The 22,403-nt window shown below is 43.1% G+C and overlaps 1 protein-coding gene and 1 pseudogene across 2 annotated transcripts in view; one reads left to right on the top strand and one right to left on the bottom strand.

The window, feature by feature from the left end:
• LOC148376920 (uncharacterized) overlaps window positions 1-22,403 on the top strand; it is a 224,495-nt pseudogene that overhangs the window by 112,034 nt on the left and 90,058 nt on the right. The window lies entirely within an intron of this gene.
• On the bottom strand, window positions 1,552-21,208 carry LOC148376931 (uncharacterized). Its single transcript, XM_088351563.1, has 3 exons — window positions 20,958-21,208; window positions 6,893-7,168; window positions 1,552-3,121 (listed from the first exon to the last, which is right to left on the bottom strand). Exons 1-3 carry the CDS (start codon window positions 21,076-21,078, stop codon window positions 2,010-2,012), a joined length of 1,509 nt encoding a protein of 502 aa, XP_088207689.1. The 5' UTR covers window positions 21,079-21,208; the 3' UTR covers window positions 1,552-2,009.

The raw sequence follows: 22,403 nt of genomic DNA, 5'->3' as shown, positions 1-22,403 counted from the left end.
AGCCCTCTCTCCTTTCGCCTCTCTCTTTCTCTTATTTCGTTATCTCTCTTTTTCTTTCTCTTTAATCTACTCGTCCAGCCCCCAACAGAATGTTTGTTCTATCATGTGGCCCCTGAGTTAAAATGAGTTTGACACCCCTGTTCTACATCATTATATTTAAAAAAATATTTAGAATAACCATTTTTTGAATGGATTTATTATTTCTAAACTTTTTTCATTTTGATTTGATACATTTGTTTTATATGTCCTTCATTGACAATTTGACGTTAATTGACATTTCAACGCAATATTTGACTCTTTGATGGAGACGTGACGCCGTTGAGGAGGGGGGGGCCACTTGGGTGAAAGCGGGTCTCTGCGGGTCTGTCCGGATGGTCCGAAAATGGCCGGGAGGGGCTCCGGCGCCCCCGCGACCCTAGTGAGGATAAGAGCCTAAAGCTGCGGCTAAGACTAGCTCCTGGTTTGTTATTTGGTTCATGAAATCGGCAATTAGGCTCTAGCAACAACTCGACCACACACAGGGACATTACCATATACATCTGTCAGGACCGGAACAGAAACAGGAGCCACTTGCGTTGCGTTTCTCACAAGTTTTATTGGAAGAAAGAGAAAGGGTTGCGCCCACCATCGGAAGTGGATCTTCCGTGGCGAGCGACGGCGGTGTCGGGGACAGAAAAAGCGGGTCGGTCGCCGGTACAGGAGAGCAAAAACATGGTCAGAAGCGCGTCGCGAGCCACGGTAGGAGAGAAAACGTAGTCGGGGACAAAATGGGGTCGAAAGCCGGGAAGGGAGAACAGACTTGGTCAGGATCGAAAACGGGTCGAAGCCGGGGACAGACGGGAGCGAATAACGGGACAGGTGGAAGTCGGGGTCGAAAGAGGCTTGTCTAGTGTTTACTGAGGTTCGCAGACGGACTGACAAAAGGGGACGGATAGGAGTGGGTTTGAATACTGATCGAAAGCCGATCGGAACCTGCGGCAGTTGGCGTCAAAGGAGCGGGCACCGCAGAGTCACATCAATTATCATGACAATAAGGTTGCACATTAGGAAAGTTGATCATATTTCAAGTTTTAAGGCAAAAAAATAAATGGTTGACAGCATTTTCAAAAGTGGGTTTACATATTTGATCTTTTTTGTCGCTACACATTTTTTTGCAACACATAAAGAGATTGTCTCCTGACATCTTGATGGGATGGCGTGCCAGGAATCCACGGACAGACTGAGATCATTTCTCCCTCATGCCATGAGGCTCTTGAACTCCACCCGGTGAGTAAAAGCCCGCATGAAACCCCACCCCCACATTTGCATATGACCCTAGTTTTATGACAGTGTTTATTTTCCGCAGCACTGTTCAAATACTTTATGCCTATTTATTTCTGTATTATATTCCTTTGACTTTATTATTGTTTCATTTTCAACACAAGGATACTGCTGAAAGTGGGAATTTCCCAAAGGGGATGAACAATCCATCTATCTGTTAAAAGGAAATCTCCATCTCAAAGAGGGTCACAATCTCGCTTACAAGTCAAACAAAATAATGAAATCCACATCAAAAGTCATCCTGCTTTAATTCCAAGTAAAAATAAAAGACATTGTTGTTCTATTTCATTACAATCGGATTTCAAATAAATCTTGCGACGAGACCGTCTCGGTTAAGTCAACTCACAAAAATACAACCTATTGACATGCGTACACAAGAGATGCTTGAAAAGTACTTGAGGAGAAAAGTCAATAGTGGAACATCCTCAAGATATAGTGCGCTAATTAGGCTTCTTTCTCATCGTTCCGATTAAATACACTATATTCGTTCTAGCGCCACTCGTTAAAAGCTGCGACAAATTCAAAACTGGCACAATAATAAAATAGGCCAATGCTTGTCACTGTTATGAGTGTGGTAGCTGTGTGTTTTTTGATGGAAATGAAAACTATAACCTTATATCAAGAAGAAGCATCGTTCCTCCAATTATATTTAAAATCCATTCTCACAAACACACTCGTGATCGCGAGATTCAATCTGACTGGATATTTATTTTCTCTTCAGTGTGGGTTCTCGTGTGACATTTTAAGTGATATTTCCTTCGGAATTTGTGACCGCAAATCGAGCAGGCGAAAGGTCTCTCGCCTGTATGGATTCTCAAGTGTGTTTTTAAGGTACCCTTATGGGTGAATTTTATACCACAAACTGAACAAACAAAAGGTCTTTCACCGGTGTGAGTTCTTGCGTGTGTTTTTAAGTGTGCTTTGTGCGTGAACTTTTGACCACAAACTGAGCAGGCAAAAGGTTTCTCATTGGTATGGATTCTTGTGTGGCTTTCCAAATTTCCTTTTTGACTGAATTCCTTACCGCAAACTGAGCAGGCGAAAGGTTTCTTACCAGTGTGGGTTCTTGAGTGTGTATATAAGTTTGATTTCAGGTTAAAACTTTGACCACAAACTGAGCATGTAAAGGGTTTTTCACCAGTGTGAATGATTGTGTGTTTATTTAAGTGTGATTTCCCGACGAAATTTTGACCACAGACTGAGCAGGCAAAGGGTCTTTCACCAGTATGGGTTCTCGTATGGACTTTTAAAGTGCTTCCCTGGGTAAAATCTTGACCGCAAACTGAGCAGACAAAAGATTTTTCCCCTGTATGGATTCTCGTATGGACTTTTAAAGTGCTTCTCCAGGTGAATTTCTGACCACAAACGGAGCAGGAAAAAGGTTTTTCACCAGTGTGCACAATGAAATGGCGTTTCAAACTACGCTTGTGTCGATAGGTTTTCCCGCACTCCAAACATTTGTGATACGCGGTAACACCTTCCGACTGCTGGTCGCCATCATTGTGTGCGGAGTCGGACCTGTCCTCATCGTCTGTTGTCCTGGAGCTTCTGCTAGGAGACACCTTGTTCTTGTTCTCTTCGTGTTGATCTTCAGAGGTGAAACAGGCCCCAATCACGGGAAAAACTCTTAAATCGTCCTCCTCTTTAACAGCAACAAACTCCAAATTGTGGTTTTCCTCTTTAATGTGATGGTCCTCCTCTTTTTTGAAATCAACTGTCTCTAAAAACTCATCCTCCTCTTTTTTGACGCCGGGCAACTTTGTCTCCTGTTGCCGAGGATGAAGATTCTCTTCACTGACGTCTGCAGGACACAAGACACACATGAACCTGTATAATCTCTATTCAGACACACAAAAAATGTAGTTTTAAATATTTCAACATTTCTGAAAAATACATTTTCCAGAAACTCTTTGAAAAAAAACCGTGTTTTACAGGAAAGCCTTTTATTCTTTGTTTATCCTATTGTGTACACTAAGTCGTTATCAATGACAATAAAAACAATTCAATGAAAACCCTCTCAAGGTTCATACATCAAATAACGCTGACTATAGCCACATAAATCACAAAATTTATGAGCCCGGCAGCAGTGAGAGGGTTTCTTTTGTTTTAGCGTCGGCTCGATTTAGTTTTACTGGCACGTTTTATTTGGAGAATCGTTTTAAGAACAAGATGTTGTGACACTTTTGAAGATGAAACGTAAAAAGGACTGACAAGCAAATCTTCTTGGCAAGACCGACAGGCTGCTTTGCAATTTTCCATCCTGAAAAATCTCTCATTGCTGATTTCAAATCAATTGGCTTGAAGAATTCTGCCTTTCATAATTAAAGCGATATAACTCGAAGCAAAATATTGCTAGCGAATAGCTAGCTTGCAGCTACGTTTTCATCTCAATGGAAACGGATCTATTTACTTGCCTGCCCACTGTAAACGCTTTCTGGCTTTCAAGATAAACTTTGAGTTGGCTAGATTAACATATAGAGCTATAAAACTCAATTTGGCTCGTTAGTAGCTAGCGGTTGAGAGCACTAGCTTGAAGTTAGACCAACCAATTGAAGTCAAGTCAGATAAATGAACATTTGACAAAAACGAGTTATCTGAAAAAGCAGGAAAAAATTCGAGACACGTGGACCCCGAAGTGTCAAACTTTCATTCGATTAAACGGAACAGGGGGACAAGCCATAGTATCATCAGAAAAATCCAGGAACCAAACTATAAGGCATATATTCCGAGACTTGAAAAGGATTACGCCTGAAGGATTTTTTATTTGATTTATTTGACTAGAAGGGATTTAATATACATTAATACAAATTACATTTGTTGTATGCAGTGGGGATTTTTCACAGAGGAGGCTTAAGGTCGGGTCGCGCCGTTCCGAATGCGAATCTTTTGTTTAGTTCTGTTGATAACAGAGTTTTTGACGCAGGCGGCGGGCGTGTGTATTGGAGAATAGAGTCCTGATGACGTGGCGGCGCCTTTTGGCGAAGAGGTGGCGACTCGGTGGAGGCCATGCGAGGAGTCTGCCACGGGGGGAGTTCCTGGCTTGCCCAGGGGGGTGGCCGACACCCCGACGTGTGAAAAAGACGGGAGACGAGAGTTGGGAGAGCAGATCAGAGATCGCGAGAGAGAGGCTCGACGAAGACTAGTTCGACAATAATTTGTCAAAATTTGATGGAATTCACTTCGTTAAATACTTGAAGAAAATAAATCTGCCTCCGTGTGAAAATGCCAAATATCTTTGTTCATTTTCCTTCAATTAAGAAAAGAGCATGCATTGTTAGGAGAATAAAGTTTGTGTTTGGTTCATGGAGTCAGATAAGTCATTGGAACAATTTGGCAAACGATACATTTGTAATAGTTTCTTTCCCTAACAACGCCTAGAAATCAATGCGTTCAGGTCCTTGGAGAATCCCATTATCTTTTTTTCACAAAAACAACTATGTTGTGTTAACTTTCTCCACGTCGAATCGGTCACTTTTATTCATTCGAACAATTCGATAAATTTTGTAATCTAGTTTGATTCCTAACAAGGTTCTGCCCACGGTGAGCACCGACTGAAGACTGGCTGTCGGCACTCGCTAGCGTGTCTTTCGAACTCACTTTTTACAGCGTGAAGTTGTTTCATGATAATCACAATCGGTGGAAAAGAAATCTCACTTCTAAAAGAAAAATGCTCACAAACTACGTTTATATGTCATACAAGGTCATGAAATCCACAACAGGTCATCATCTTTTGATTACAGCTCAAAAATATGGACATTGTAGATTCATTTCATCCCGATCAGAAATCATCTCGCTTATGTCGACTGAAAAGAGTCATTACTGTTATCAATGACCGTTCATATTATACATCCGTCCATCCATTTTCTGCACCGCTCATCCTCAATAGGGTCACGGGGCTGCTGGAGCCCATCTCAGCTATCCTCGGGCAGTGGGCAGGGGACAGACAACTCACTCGCCCATTCACACCTAGGGACCATCTGGACCGACCAATTCACCTGAAATGCATGTTTTAGGAATGTGGGTGGAAACCAGAGTGCCTGGGAGAAATCCACACAAGCACGGGGAGAACATGCAAACTCCACACAGGAAGGTTCTATCTTATGATCTCAGAACTGTGCTGCCCGTATTATAAATACATTATATAATCGTTCAATAAAAGCATACGAGCGGCATCACTCATGCAGAAAAATCCAAACCAGCACAATTACAACTAGGTTGAGTATTTTGAGACTACATGTGTTCATTAAAAATATCTCCGGTTATGTGAGGTCATATCGAGCAAAAGAAATACTTCAAAATTGTATTTAAAATAATACTAAAGTATATTTTCTCCAGCACACTTGCGATTCGGAGCTTTAACCCGACTTAAGAATGTTTGACTGCAAACGGAACAAGAAAATGGTTTCTCAGTGCGGGTTCTCATGTGTTTTATTAGGGTCCGACTCTCCGAGAATTGTTTACACCAAACTAAGCAGGAAAAAGGTTTTTCACCAGCGTGGGTTCGTATGTGGCCTTTTAAGGTAGCTCTCTGGGTAAATCCTTGACCGCAAACCGAGCAGACAAAAGGTTTTCACCATTTCACCAGTGTGGAGTCTTGTGTGTCTTTCTATGCTCATATTCTCTGCAAATTCTTGACTACAAACTGAGTAGGAAAAAGGTTTTTAACCAGTGTCTTTTCAAGGATCCTTTTAGATTGAATTGTCGGACACAAACTGAGCAGGTTTTTCACCAGTATGTGCTCTTGCGTGTGTTTTTAAGTGTGCTTTCTGCGGGAATTTTTTACCACAAACTGAGCAGGCAAAGGGTTTTTCCCCCGTATGGGTTCTTGCGTGTGTTTTTAAGTGTGCTTTCTTCGTGAATTTTTGCCCACAAACTGAGCAGGCAAAGGGTTTTTCCCCAGTATGGGTTCTTGTGTGGCCTATTAAGGTAGCTCTCTGGCTAAATCCTTGACCACAAACCGAGCAGACAAAAGGTTTTTCTCCAGTGTGGAGTCTTGTGTGTCTTTCTACGTCCCCATTCTCTGCAAATCTTTTACCACAAACTGAGCAGGAAAAAGGTTTTTCGCCAGTGTGGATTCGTACGTGTCTTTTCAAGGCTTCTTTTCGATTGAATTGTCGACCACAAACTGAGCAGGTGAATGGTTCTTCACCTGTGTGGGTTCTTATGTGGCTATTCAAAGCTCCCTTTTGGCTGAATTTCATACCACAGAAGGAGCAGGCAAAAGGTTTTTCACCAGTGTGGGTTCTTGTGTGGCGCATTAAAGTAGCTCTCTGGGTAAATCCTTGACCACAAACAGAGCAGAAAAAAGGTTTTTCACCAGTGTGGGTTCTTGAGTGGTTTTTCAAACTTCCTTTTTCGCCAAATTTCTGACCACAAACCGAGCAGGCAAAAGGTTTCTCACCGGTGTGGGTTCTTGCATGAATTTTTAACTTTGATCTCTGGTGGAATTTTTTACCGCAAACTGAGCAGACAAAAGGTTTTTCGCCAGTGTGGATAAGTAGATGGGATTTCAGACTATGCTTGCGCTTAAACGATTTTCCACACTGCGAACATTTGTGAGATGCGTCATCACCTTCCCGCTGTTTTTCACCGTCATCGTGTGCCGAGTCGGGCGTGTCGTCACCATCCGTTGCCCCGGAACTTGGAGAAACTATCTCCTTGTTCTTTTCGTGTTGCTCTTCGGACGCCCCAGTCACGGGAAACTCTCCCGAATCCTCCTCCTTTTTAATGTCCTTCATTTCAAAAAACTCCTCCTCCTCCTTTTTAAAGCGACGAGTCTCCAAATTCCATTTGGTGGCAGGCAACTTTGTCTCCTGCTGCCAAGCAAGGAGATTCTCTTGAGTGATAGCTGCAGGACACAAGACACACATGAAAATGTGTAGAATTTCTTTCAACACACAAACAATATTTTTTACAGAATAAGCATTGCTACAAAAATATGTTCAACGTATTTGCAGAAATTAAACACATATTTTAAAAAAACAAAACCACATGTTTTGCTGGAATTTGTCATTGTTTTTTCCCTTTTCCCTAAAAGAATAGTCTTGTCATGTAGGTTGTTATTTAGGACGTTTGTCACCTCCTGCCTCAATGACTGTAATTCAAGATTCTCCGGTCTCCTGAAGTCCAAAATCAAAGAGCCTTCAGCTGGTACAAAATGCTGAGTTGAATGGAGTTTAACCAAGACAAGAAAGTGTCATCACATGACCCCGATTTGAGCTAACCTGCATTGGCTCCCTGTTCGCTTAAGTTGTGATTTCAGGGTTTTCTTGCGTGGACTTGCTCCCTCATATCTTTCAGATTGAATTTGCCCCTATGCTCCTGCCCGGAGCCTTCGCTCTGAAAATGCTAGTCTACCGGTGATCCCAAGAGCCAAGAAGAAATCCGACAGTGTTTTCCATTGGGTACCCTGGTGGAATGCTCTTCCCTCTGAGATCGGATCTGCAACCTCAGTGGAAATGCTTCAATCCAAGCTTAAAACAAACTTCTACTCTATAGCATATGAATAACCTAGATTTGATGTTGACAATATTTGTGTATTATTTGCCCTCATGTCGGTTTTAGATCAGGGGAGGGTGTCATCATAGTCTGTGGTTTGCGATAGTCTAGTCTGTGCAGCCCTTTCAGACTCTTTGTGATTAAGGGCCAAACAAATAAGCAGGACTTGTTTTCAGATTCAGATATACTTTGTCATTCTAGTACAATAAAGGCAAGGAAATGAAAACCCTCTCAATGTTTATATTCTTCCTTTGATTAGCATCTACTGGATTTCGTTTTGCTAGCACATTTCATTTGGAGAACTGTTTTAAGAGCAAGATGTTGTGACACTTTCCAAGATGAAATGTACAAAGGACTTGAAAAGCAATTCTTCTTGGCAGGAGAGACAGTATGGCTGCAATCAACAATTCTTTGAATCGTCTACGAATCGGTCCAGAAATCGGATTTTTATGAAACGCGGTTTTCATTTCCTCCTGTAGTTCAAATATTGAAGTTTTGGCTGGATGGAAAAATAGTGAGGGCACCACGGCGGTTAGCGCATGTGCGGCACAGTTCTGAGGTCCTGAGATCGGACCTCCTGTGCGGAGTTTGCATGTTCTCCCCGTGCTTGCGTGGGGCACTCCGGTTTTCCTCCTACATTCCAAAAACATGCATGTCAGGTGAATTAACCGGTTCAAATTGTCCCTAGGTGGGAATGAGCGAGCGAGTGCCCCGCGCCTTGAGTTTGCATGTTCTCCCCGCGCTTGCGTGGGTTTCCTCCGGGCACTCCAGTTTCCTCCCACATTCCAAAAACATGCATGTCAGGTCAATTGGTTGGTCCAAATGGTCCCTAGGTGGGAATGAGCCAGTGAATTGTCTGAATTGTGACTGTTCAGGGTGTCCCCTGCCCACTGTCCGTAGATGGCTGGGATGGGCTCCAGCGCCCCCGCGACCCTACTGAGGATAAGCCTTGCAGATCATGGATGGAAAAACAGTGCACAGAACAACAAAATATTCTATAGAATAAAAGACTTGAAAAATAAAGAGTAAAGGCCTGACTCTCGCAAGTGATGTCAGCCGTTGAATCCTTGCATATATTTTGCTCTCGTCCCGAACTCGAAGACTGTTTGATTGCAACGTGACTCCCGTGAAGTCCTTGGCCTCCCCAAAAAGCCAGAGACCCTTTTTTGGAGTCCCACCACCTCTACTCCAATCTTGACTAACAAAAACCATCCTTTCGTTTCCTTCCGAGTGATAGATGATGAAAATAGCTCACAGAGTTCGTGGTCACTAACAACAAACTGGACCGGACCGCCAACACAGAAGCTCTATGTAGGAAAGTTCAAAGCCGACTTGACTTCCTCAGAAGGCTGGCCTCCTTCAACATCTGCAAAAAGCTCCTGAAAATATTCTACGAGTCAGTAGTGGCAAGCGCCCTCTTCTATGCGGCAGCGTGTCGGGGAGGCAGCGTCACGAAGAAGGATGCCTCTCGTCTCAATAAACTGGCTAGGAAAGCGAGCTCTGTTGTGGGCAAAGAGCCGGACGGCCTAACAACAGTAGCTGAGAGACGAGCACTGAAAAAGCTGCGGTCGATCGTGGACAATCCATGGCATCCGCTACACAGCATTATCTCCAGACAGAAGAGCAGTTTCAGCGACAGACTGCTGTCACTGTCTTGTACTACGGACAGACTGAAGAGATCTTTTCTTCCTCGTGCCATGAGGCTCTTTAATTCCACCCGGCAGAGTAAAAGCCCACATTAAACCACACCCCCTACATTGCATATTACCGAATCTTATTGCAATATGTATTCTGTGTAGCACTCTTTAGTTATTCTATATAACACGCTACAGTGGGTATTTGCACGTCACACTGGGTATTTGTATATTGTATTCTTTTTGCTTTATTATTGGATTGTTCTCAGCTCAGGGATGCTGCTGGAAATGTGAATTTCCCAAAGGGGATGAATCAAGTATCTATCTATCTATTGCATGAGATTACCAGCTACAATAGTTTAAAGTCAAGTCATGTTTTGTTTGGCCCTAAATCAGGGAAGCTACGGCTCGGGAGCCATATACGGCTCTTTTCATGAGTACGCGTGACTCCGAAATCAAACGTGACTCTTGCACATCTCTCCGCGGCGTTCCAAAGTCGAGCGATTTCATCCCCATTTTGCTCCATAAAAAGCCGAAGCAACTTAGCGCAGAAGTCGGATAACAAAGCATTTCGACTGATAAATAAAAACGCTGGCGAAAGACTTTGATTGGGTGAGCAGTACAGGTGGACGGATCCCTGCACATTTCCTTCTCTCTCTCTCTCGCTCAGTGCAGTCGTCACCCAAAGTGAATTTGACCCTATGCTTACCGTTTGCAGTCATTTGTGACATTTTTACAAAAGGACTTTGCATGCACATTGTTTTTTATGAAGGACAAATTACATGGAAAAAATGGCCTCAACACTCTTAACTGAAGGTGGAAATGTCATATTGACATTGATTTGGGAGACGGGATTTGGCATGATTATCATTTCATGCATTTGATGAAATCATCAAATGACACACAGTCAAATCAAATGTGCTTTTGTCTGGAGAGCGTGTTTGGCAGTTTTTTCAATTTGGTCTGAAAAGATATGATGTGGCTCTCTCCATTTCTTTTAAAACTTTTTTTTTTTTGCTTTTATGGCTCTTGGGGTCAAAAAGGTTCTCAAAAAGCTGCACAGACCACAGATTATTGTAAACTACAGACTAATATCACACCATCCCTTGATATATAACCTACACGAGGGCAAGGAAAAACTCAAAAACCTCCAAATGGGGAAAATGGAGAAACCATGACACGAGGTAATCCCCCTGCAATGGATGTCGCAATAACCAATAATAAATCGTAAAAGGATTACTTTGATAATCACATGATTCATCAAAAAAAAAAAAAAACCAACATGGCGGCGCATGGATACATGCTTGCGGCTCGTTGTCCAGCTAATCTTCTATTTATTGCCGTTCTCTTGTCTTTTTTGCTTTCACTTTTGGACACATGTGTGGCCAAAAACACTTACAGTAGGGACGAACTTATTCGGTTGGGTGGGCGTCTAAATTTCGATTATTCGGGCACTTTTTATACCGCCCATGATATACCGAGCGAACTTCAAAGAGACCCGGCATCCTTGTGGACAGCTATTCCTCTTAATAAACGACGGCGGCGGCCCCGTAAAGAAAGGAAACAGAAACGTGGTTGCCGTGCAGGTAGATGTGTGAAGCGTGTGAAGTCCAAGCAGCAAGATGGACGCGAGGATGTAACTAATTCCACCATTCATTCCTCGCCGGACAACCGACGCTTTAAACTCAGCGCTCACGAGCGGCCACATTGCCGGGAGCTTTTGAAGATCTCGACAAAGACTACAAAGAGTTCAGCTAAGTCAAATGATTCAGCAAAGCTGAAATTTGGTCTGTTAAATATTAGATCGCTTGCTCCAAAAGCTTTACTTGTTGATAACATTATTCGTGATTATAAACTTAACTGTATGGGTCTTTGTGAAACGTGGTTACGCCCGGATGAGCACTTAGCGCTAAATTATGCCTCTCCCCCAGACTACGAGAGTAGTCATATAGCACGCACGCTGAAAAGAGGTGGTGGTGTTGCGCTAATCTCTGAAAAATCGCTCAAATTTAATACACGTACCTCTAATAATTACAAAACGTTTGAGGCTCTTGTGATGCGGTCCCCTCAATTGTCAATTGATGTAATAACTATCTATCGTGCACCTGGGCCATACACAACTTTCTTAGACGAATTTGCTGAACTTTTGTCTGAACTAGTAACCTATGCAGACAAAATTATAATTATGGGAGACTTTAACATTCATATGAACTCCCCACACAGTTCACTTACTATTGCGTTTAGTTCTCTAATTGATGCATTTGGTTTTACTCAACTGGTTGACTTGCCAACCCATAAAAATGGGAACACGCTAGACTTGATTCTGACTCGAGGAGTTTTAACCTCAAACATTATGGTTCTACCGTGTACTACTGTTATCTCTGATCATTATTTAGTGACATTTGAGGTGCTAACTAAATGTAGAGTTAATAAAGCTGAGGGATTTAGCGGACGCAATATAAGCACTGGCACAGTTTCTGAGCTCTTTGAACTCCTTCCTGGAGCAGTTGCGTCCTTTCCTAAATACAATGGCTCGATTGACTCACTCATGAATGAGTTCAATACCACCCTGACTAGTGTGCTGGATTCAATAGCGCCCATAAAACTAAAATCACGTCCTAAAAGACGCACACCTTGGTTTACTGATGAAACTAGAACCCTTAAAAAAGAATGCAGGAAATGGGAGAGAAAATGGCGCGCTACCAAGCTTGAGGTTTTCCATCAAACCTGGTGTGACAGCTTGTTAAAGTATAAAGCGGCCCTTGCCTCTGCAAAATCGGCCTACCTTTCGAAGGTGATTGCGTCTCAAAAGAACAACCCCAAAGCCCTTTTTGACACTGTAGCATCGCTTACAAGGCAACAGGCTATCGCAGACAGTTCGACACACTCTGCTCAGGAGTTAATGGTCTTCTTCACTAAGAAGATTCAATGCATACAGGAAGAAATTGCAAAAGATATTGTTAGTACCACACGTATTAAAGGACTGAAATTTACAGATGCACGACAGGGTGGCTGCCCTGGGAAAATGGCCGGTTTTAGTGAACTGTCACTTGATGATCTCAAACAAGTGGTGAATGCGGCCAAACCGACAACTTGCCAGTTCGACCCGCTCCCAGGTTCACTTATTAAAAGTCTTTTTAGCGTCCTTGGGCCTTCAGTTCTAAATATTATAAATACATCACTCTCCTCGGGTGTAGTTCCAGCAGCTTTTAAGTCCGCCGTTATTAAACCCACACTGAAACGACCCAACCTTGATCCAGAAATATTAAGTAATTACAGACCTGTGTCAAACCTACCTTTCCTCTCTAAAGTACTCGAAAGAGTAGTGGCACAGCAGCTGAATGCTTTCATATCGGAGAATAACCTTTTTGAATCCATGCAATCAGGATTCAGGGCTAACCACTCTACTGAGACAGCTCTGATCAAGGTAACAAATGATCTCCTAATGTCAATGGATTCTGGCGCTTCATCACTTTTGCTGCTGCTGGATCTTAGTGCTGCTTTTGACACAGTGCGCCACAATATCCTACTAGAACGGTTGGAAAAATGGATTGGTCTCTCAGGAGCTGTCCTCTCGTGGTTCAAATCCTACCTCTCAGATAGGACGCACTGTGTTAAATATGGTGAAACGACATCTGAGCCCTTTAATGTTACCTGCGGTGTTCCGCAGGGTTCAGTGCTCGGCCCCCTACTTTTCAACATTTACATGCTTCCGTTAGGTGATATTATTCGCAAGTACAATATCAGCTTCCATTGCTATGCAGACGACACTCAACTATATCTTCCGTTGGAGGAATCTTCCACACTAAACTGTGGAAATTTGGAGGCCTGTCTCACTGAGATAAAAGAGTGGATGTCACTCAATTTCTTGCGTCTTAACTCTGAAAAGACTGAAATGTTAGTCATTGGTCCTTCTAAATGCCGGGACTTATTCTCAAAAACTGCTGTGAACATTGACAAATGTCACATCACACAGAGTGACTCAGTTAAAAATTGAGGTGTCATATTTGACCCTGATCTATCCTTTGAGATGCATGTAAAGCAAATTACTAGAACTGCCTTCTTCCATCTTCGCAACATTGCTAAAATCCGTTCAATACTGTCTCAGTCTGATGCGGAAACAATAATTCATGCATTTGTTACCTCCCGTCTCGATTACTGCAATGCACTACTCTCCGGTCTCCCGAAGTCCAGAATCAAGTCTCTTCAGCTAGTACAAAATGCCGCAGCGAGGCTTTTAACTAGGACAAAAAAGTACGATCACATAACACCGATTATGGCTAACCTGCATTGGCTCCCAGTTAGCCAAAGATGTGACTTCAAAGTTCTCTTAGTATTGTACAAAATCATACATGGACTTGCTCCCTCTTATCTTTCAGATCTGATCTGCCACTATGTCCCGGTCCGAAGCCTACGATCTGAGAGTGCCGGTCTTCTGATGATCCCGAGAGCAAAGAAGTCTTCTGCTGGTTCGAGAGCGTTCTCCATCCGGGCACCGGTGCTGTGGAATGCTCTTCCCCCTGAGATTCGATCTGCAACCTCAGTGGAAATGTTTCAATCTAAACTTAAAACTCACTTCTACTCCATTGCATACGAATAACCTACTCCTCTTGTCGGTTGAAAATAGTTTGTGTAATATAGTGTAACAATCTGTGAAGCCCTTTGAGACTCTTCGTGATTTAGGGCGTCACAAATAAAAATGACTTGACTTGACTTGACATGAATGCACATTGTATTTATCCACATATTTACTTGCTGAATGTATTCTTTCATATCAGTGTACTTTCACGGTAATGGTCTAATCCACAGGTGTCAAAGAGGCGGCCCGCGGCCAGCTCAGGCCCGCTAAGGGATTGAATCCGGCCCGCAAGACAACACTCGGAGAAGCGCAAGAGAAAAACAAGCTGCGGGTTGAAATATGTCAACTTGATGTTGCCAAAGCCAGCTGCCTCCAACAAAACACTGTACTTGTCTTTCTCTCTCTCTCTCTCTCTCTCTCCACCCCTTTTCTCCCACTGTCTGTCTCTTTCCCCCTCTTTGTCTCTCTTTTTCTCTTCCTTTGTTTCTTTCTCTCTGTGTCTTTTTAACTTCTTTTGCTCTAACTTCCTTTTCTCCTTTTCTCTCTGTCTTTCTATTTCTCTTTGGATTTCTTTCTTCCTCTCCCTTTCTTTTCCCCCTTTCTCACGACTTTTTGTCTTTTTTGTTTCTCATGCTCTCTCCCTCTCTCTCTTTTTCTTTCTTTGTCCTGCCCTCTCTCCTTTTCCCTCTTTCTCTTATTTCTTTATCTCTCTTTTTTTTCTCTTGAAACTACTAGTCCGGCCCCCGACAGAATGTTCTATCGTGTGGCCCTCGAGTTCAAATGAGTTTGACACCCCTGGTCTAATCCTACCAAATTCAAGGTTCAACTGTGAGCTAATCTCTTGAGCAGGGTCTTCTTTTGAACTTGTAATGTGACTTCAGCATGTATGTTCCATTTTTTTGCAAATATTCCTCACTATAAGATGGGCCATAACATTCTAGCTTGACTTTTGGTGGGAGAATACCTCTCAGTCGACCGGCCCCGAGTGCTGAAGGATTTTTGATGTTATTTAATTGACTAGAAGAGATTTTTTACAATCAAATACAAATGACATTTAAAGACAAAAGATATTCACTGGCTGAGCTGTGGGGCGAAGTCCTTGTACCCTAGACAAGAATGAGGTTTACAGAAAAACAACAAGAACGGGGACAAGGGCTGTCGCGGGAAAAGGCTGATAAGCTTTGTTGGTTTGAGTCCTTTAGACATGGCGGCGCCTTTCGGCGAGGAGGTGGTGAAGCAGGCACCCGGCCCCCTCATGGGGGAGGAGCCGACGCCCCGACGTGTCAAAAGACGGAAGACGAAAGGAGAGAGAGCAGAGAAGGGAGAGCAGATCGGAGATCGTGAGAGGGAGGCTCGACGAAGACTAATTAGACTAAGTCGACAATAATTCGGCTAAATAAGATGGAATTCGATTGGTTAAATACTTGAAGAAAATAAATCTGCCCCCGTGTGGAAATGCCAGTCTCTTGTCAATATTTTTACCTAAATTAAGAAACGAGCATGGATTGTTAGGAGAATGAAGTTTGTGTTAATGGAGTCAGATAACTCATTCGAACAATTTGGCAAACGCTCCATTTGTATTATAGTTGCACTCTGATTTTATTTCTATTTTGAAAATGTGTACTAAATGTCCTCAACTGCATTGCTTCTCTCCGGCTCTATTTGCTCAAAGTCGGAATACTTTGAGTGGTTTCGGAAAAGATCATGCGGCGGGACGTCGGAATGTCCTTCGCCTTCAGATTCTATCTATCTACCCTGGTCATATCCCTCGAGAGGGGTGACCTACAGCAAAACAAACACATACAACAACAAAGAAAATAAAAAGGGAAAAGAAATAGTTAAAAAACACACATACAATCATTTTTTGGGACCATGCCCAAACACCCAAACAAGTTAGGCACCCAAGTGGGTCATGCTTTCGTCTCTCCGGATAAAAACGGGACACCGGAAAGCGACCGTGTCACTCGGGTCAGGGTGACACAACACACTCTTCTTTCCCGACAGCTTTCACTGGTTTACCCCTGCCGCATCATACGGGTGCCCAGCCCATCCTTAAGAACGCGTCCACAATCCCACTATCCTTTGACAATCATTCCTATCACCAACAACAGCTCTTGCTTCCACTGGATTTAGCCTTCGGAAACAATTTCATATTTACATAAATAGATATCTAGATTGATAGATAGATGTCTATATAGACAGATGTCTAGATAGATAGACACTTTCTTAATCCTTGTAGGGAAATTCCCACTTCCAGCAGTATCCTTATGTTGAAAATAAAACAATAAAGTACCGTATTTTCCGCACTATAAGGCGCACCCAAGTCTTTTTTTTTTAAAGCTGACCCTGCGCCTTATAATACAGTGCGCCTTATTTATGGATCAATAGTAAGTCGCAAAGCCTTGCAACTAAGGCAAGCAGCCGCCGACTCGATTTTCCCCCGAACGCCAAGTCGTCCGCGGTGTATGCTGGGATTTATTTACCGGCGTTTCATTGGCTAACCAATGTGTCCATCGTCATTTGAATCGATCACTATTGGCTAAAGTTATTCGGAGGTCAAGGGGCGGATCCTTTTTATGAGTTACAGGCTGAAGCGGCAAAACAAAGCCTGCAATTGGCCAAAAAAGATGATTGCGTATAGCACGTGGTTGACGGCATACAGAAAGCATTTTTTTACTATTCTGTATTTGTAAATATTTGATTCTCCTGGATTTACTAAACTCACGGATATAAGAGGACCACGGCTGCACATTATTATTGAACACAACGACTTTGGTGAGCTACTTCGGCTATATATTTTTTTTCCCTGTATCTTGTTTCAGACTGAACTCGATGTTTCTGTGATAAGCGGTGCAGATCATGGATGGAATGGAGTGTCTATTTTGAAATTCAACTCAATTCCAAGTGTTTATTGTCATATGCGCAGTAAAGTTGCGAGCGAAAAAGAAAATAGAAACTAAGGAATAGTTGGCATTCCTTGAATCCCAAGACTTGAACCTTCTGAATGATGGAACGATGCATTTGAGTGATATCGTACGGACACCGCATCCGCACGTGTTCTCAACACGTATTTGCGTTTTTGCAAGCTTTGTTAATGTTAAGGGGGGAATCAGTTGGACTGAATCATCTGACTGTTTTGTCCACGTTCCCATTGTAGCGCCTTATCATCCAGTGCGTCTTATAGTGCGGAAAATACGGTAAAAGGAATATTATACATAAATACCCAATACAATAATGATTTTTTTTTAAATCTAGTCAAGTCAAGTCAAGTCATTTTTATTTGTATAGCCCTTAATCACAATTAGTCTCTAAGGGCTTCACAAGTTATTACATATAAGAAGATTAGGTTACTCGTATGCTATAGAGTAGAAGTGAGTTTTAAGCCTAGATTTAAACATTTCCACCGAGGTTGCAGATCGGATATCAGGGGGAAGAGCATTCCACAACACCGGTGCCCGGATGGAGAACGCTCTCGAACCAGCGGAACACTTCTTGGCTCTTGGGATCACCAGGAGACCGGCGCTCTCGGAACGAAGGCTTCGGGCCGGGACATAAGGGCAGATCAGATCTGAAAGATACGAGGGGGAAAGTCCATGTATGATTTTGTATAGTAGTAGGAGAACCTTAAAATCGCATCTTAGGCTAACAGGGAGCCAATGCATGTTAGCCAAAATTGGGGTGATGTGATCATACTTTTTTGTCCTTGTTAAACGCCTCGCTGCAGCATTTTGTACCAGCTGAAGACTCTTGAGTCTGGTCATCGGAAGACCGGAAAGTAGTGCATTACAGTAGTCGAGACGGGAGGTAACAAACGCATGAATTATGATTTCCGCATCCGACTGAGAAAGTATAGGACGAATTTTAGCAATGTTACGGAGATGGAAGAAAGCGGTTCTAGTAATTTTCTTCACGTGTGTTTGAAAGGACAGATCAGGGTCGAAAATGACACCTAAATTTTTAAGTGAGTCACTCTGTGTGATGTGGCAATTGTCCAAGTTCACTGCGGTTTTAGAGAATAAGTCACGGGACTTAGAAGGACCAATTACTAACATTTCAGTCTTTTCAGGGTTAAGACGCAGGAAATTGAGTGACATCCACTCTTTTATCTCAGTGAGGCAGGCCTCCAAAGTTCCACAGTTTAGTGTGGTAGATTCCTCCATCGGGAGATAGAGTTGAGTGTCATCTGCGTAACAATGGAAACTGATGTTATACTTGCGAATAATATCACCTAATGGAAGCATGTAGATGGTGAAAAGAAGGGGGCCAAGCACTGAACCCTGTGGAACACCACAGGTAACACTAACACGCTCAGATGTCATTTCGCCATATTTAACGCAGTGTGTCCTATCTGAGAGGTAAGATCTGAACCATAATAGGACGTTTCCTGAGAGACCAATCCATTTTTCCAACCGTTCTAGCAAGATAATATGGTCCACTGTGTCAAATGCAGCACTAATGTCCAGCAGCAGCAAAAGTGATGATGCGCCCGAGTCCATTGCCCGTAGGAGATCATTGGTTACCTTTATCAGAGCTGTCTCAGTAGAGTGGTTAGCCCTGAATCCTGATTGCATTGATTCAAAGAGATTGTTATCGGACATGAAATCATTCAGCTGCTGTGCCACTACTTTTTCAAGTATTTTAGAAAGAAACGGTAGGTTTGACACAGGTCTATAATTACATAAGTTTTCTGGATCTAGGTTGGGTCGTTTCAGTGTGGGTTTAATGACAGCGGACTTAAAAGCAGCTGGAACTACACCAGAGGCGAGTGATATGTTTAAAATATTTAGAACTGAAGGTGCAGGAACGCCAAAGAGACCTTTAATAAGTGAACCTGGAAGTGGGTCGAACTGGCAAGTCGTCGGTTTGGCAGTATTCACCATCTGTTTAAGATTTTCGAGTGACAGTTCACTAAAACGGGACCAAGTCCCTGGACAGCCACCATGTCGTGCATCTAGGGATTTGAGTGCTTTAGTATGTGTTGAATTAATATTGTCTTTAGCAATTTCTTCCTGTATGCTCTGGATCTTCTTAGTAAAGAAGACCATTATGTCGTGAGCAGAATGGGTGGAGCTATCCGGGATAGTCTGTTGCCTTGTAAGTGATGCTACAGTGTCAAAAAGGGCCTTGGGATTGTTCTTTTGTGACGCAATCACTTTCGAAAGGTAGGCTGATTTTGCAGAGGCCAGGGCCGCTTTATACTTCAACAAACTATCACACCAGATTTGATGGAAAACTTCAAGCTTGGTAGCGCGCCATTTTCTTTCAGATTTCCTGCATTCTCGTTTAAGGGATCTAGTTTCATCATTAAACCAAGGTGTGCGTCTTTTAGGTCGTAATTTATGCCGGATGGGCGCAACTAAATCCAGGGCATTGGCCAGGGTAGCGTTAAATTCATTTAGGAGTGGTTCTATGGAGCCTATGTAGGAAGGAAAGGACGCAACTGCTCCTGGAAGAATATCGGAGAGCTCAGAAACTGTGCCTGTGCTTATATTGCGTCCGGTGAATCCTTCAGTTTTTTTGGTACTACATTTAGCTAGCACCTCAAATGTAACTAAATAATGATCCGAGATAACTGTAGTACACGATAGCACCGCCATGTTTGAGGTTGAAACTCCTCGAGTCAGAACCAAGTCGAGCGTGTTTCCATCTTTATGGGTTGGCAAATCAACCAGTTGATTAAAACCAAAAGCATCAATTATAGACTGAAACGCAACAGTGAGTGAACTGAGTGGAGAGTTCATATGAATGTTAAAGTCCCCCATAATAATAATTTTGTCTGCGTAGGTTACTAGTTCAGACAGAAGTTCGGCGAATTCGTCCAAGAAAGTTGTGTATGGTCCTGGTGCGCGATAGATAGTTATTACGTCAATTGACAATAGGGGGGACCGCATCACAAGAGCATCAAACGTTTTGTAATTATTAGAGGTACGTGGATTAAATTTAAGCGATTTTTCAGAGATTAGCGCGACACCGCCACCCTTTTTCAACGTGCGTGCTATATGGCTGCTCTCGTAATCTGGGGGAGAAGCATAATTTAGAGCTAAATACTCATCCGGGCGTAACCACGTTTCACAGAGACCAATACAATTAAGTTTATAATCACGAATAATATTATCTACAAGTAAAGCTTTAGGAGCGAGCGATCTAACATTCAAAAGACCAAATTTTAGCTTTGAATCATTTGACTTAGCTGTAGCCTTTGTAGAGATCGTCACGAGATGCCGGTTGTGTGCGTTGGGCTTCGGTTGTCGGTTTACTCGTAGAATCGACGAAGAAATGATGGTTGGATTAGACAGATCTTCATGTCGTTGCTCCATCAACTTCACACGCTTCCCTGCACGACATCCTCGCTTCTGTTTTCTATCTTTTCGCCGTCTTCGTCTCCGATTTTTCTTCTTTTTCTTCGGTGGAGCGGGAAAGCAGGGCGAAACCGAGTCCCTTTGGAGCTCATTTGGGATGTCGTGGGTGGTATAAAAAGTGCCCGAAAAGTCGAAATTTAGACACCCACCTAGTCGGATGAGCTCCTCCCGACTGTAGGTCTTATTGGCCACGCATGTATCCAAAAAGGAAAGCAGGAGGACAGTTGTAAGTAGTAGGATAATCGGGTAACAATCAGCCGCAACGTAAACACGCGCCGCCATGTACTTGAACAAGAAAGTAACTACTTTGCCACCATTGAAGTTGTCTTCCTGGCTCAAGTACATATAGCGATAACTCATGCCGATTCAAACACTCTCATCATTTGAATCGAGCGTTTCATTTGATTCAAATGCAAGCTTCGTTCCCATTTTGATGATGGTTCTCCCCGCCAACCCAATGGATTCACCCATCGGAGCAGCTGCATCATAGAAATCAAACATCTGTCGTGCAATGGATTTGAGGAGTCCAAATTAGAAAACTAAATGTTATGAAAAAAAGGGAACAACCTTCTCCTTCCATCGCGAGGCGTAGCTCTTTGCTAATGCTATCTTGGATTAGCCGTCGATCTTCTCGCTCGTTCTCCTCCTGAAGCTCCTCTTTCACGTTTCTTTTCCATCCCTCGCACATTGTAGCCACCTTCGAAGCTCCCCGCTAACTCTTTGAGAGAGTAAAATGCAATTCGATGGAGTTCAGTTGTGCACGCGACTGGAACAAAGCGCCACGAGGCCACGAGCAATGGCGGCAGTGATGAGTCCTTCTTTTCTTCTTCTTCGGTTGGAATCCAGCTCTTTGGTGCTTTACCGCCCCCTAGCCTCACATCCACGTCACCGTCCGCTGTCATTTGTCGTTGAGGAACGAAACGGTTTTAGGAGCCGACTCTTTCTAGTGATAACGAGAGCCGGCTTCCTACGAAATGTCTCTCTCTCTCATTCTCTCTCTCTCTCTCTCTGTCTCTCTCTCTCTTTCCTTCTCTCTCTCTCTCCCTCTCTCTCTCTTTTCTCTCCCTACCCCTTTTTTCTTTTCTCTCTCTCTCTTGCTCTCTCTTTTTTCTCTCTCTCTTTTCTCTCTCTCTCTCTCTCTCTCTCTGTCTCTCTCTCTCTCTTTCTTTCTTTCTTTCTCTCTCTCCCTCTCTCTTTTCTCGATCTCTCTCTATTTTCTCTCTCTCTCTTTTCTCTCCCTCTCTCTTTTTCTCTCTTTTCTCTCTCTCTTTACTCTCTCTCTCTCCTTTCTCTCTCTCTCTATATAACTCTCTCTCTCGCTCTCTCTTTTCTCTCTCTCTCCCCCTCTCTCTCTCTCTCCCTCTCTCCCTCTCTCTATCTCGGTCTCTCTCTCTTTTCTCTCTCTCTCTTTTCTCTCCCTCTCTCTTTTTCTCTTTTCTCTCTCTCTCTCTCTCGCTCTCTCACTCTCTCTCCCTCTCGGTCTCTCTCTCTTTTCTCTCTCTCTCTTTTCTCTCCCTCTCTCTTTTTCTCTTTTCTCTCTCTCTCTCTTTTCTCTCCCTCTCTCTTTTTCTCTTTTCTCTCTCTCTCTCTCTCTCTCTCGCTCTCTCTCTCTCACTCTCTCTCTCTCGTTTAATCTCTCTGTACCTCTCTCTGTCTCTCTTACTTTCTCTCTCTCTCTCTCTCTCTCTCTCTCTCTCTCTCTCTCTCTCTCTCTCTCTCTCTCTCTCTCTCTCCCTCTCTCTCTCCCCCCCTCTCTCTCTTTGAATAAGGATTACTTTCCAGGACTACAATTTAATTAGAACTATATTTTGTGATCATTTCAATCACTGTCAAAGGAGGGACAGCGCCATCCCACCAGAGAGTGAGAGAGAGAAAGAGAGCGGGAAGGAGAGAGAGAGAGAGAGAGAATGAGATGGGGGAGAGACATAGTAAGAAAGAGAGAGAAAGAGTGAGAGAGAGAGAGAGAGAGTGAGAGAGAGAGAGAGAGCTCATAAAGCCCTTTCGTTCGCCAAC

The sequence above is a fragment of the Urocampus carinirostris genome, chromosome 1 (genome assembly GCF_059441175.1).
Source record: "Urocampus carinirostris isolate Australia breed hairy pipefish chromosome 1, RoL_Ucar_1.0, whole genome shotgun sequence".
NCBI lineage: Eukaryota > Metazoa > Chordata > Actinopteri > Syngnathiformes > Syngnathidae > Urocampus > Urocampus carinirostris.
Note: the sequence above shows the minus strand (reverse complement) of the source record. Positions and strands in the feature narration are given on the sequence as shown.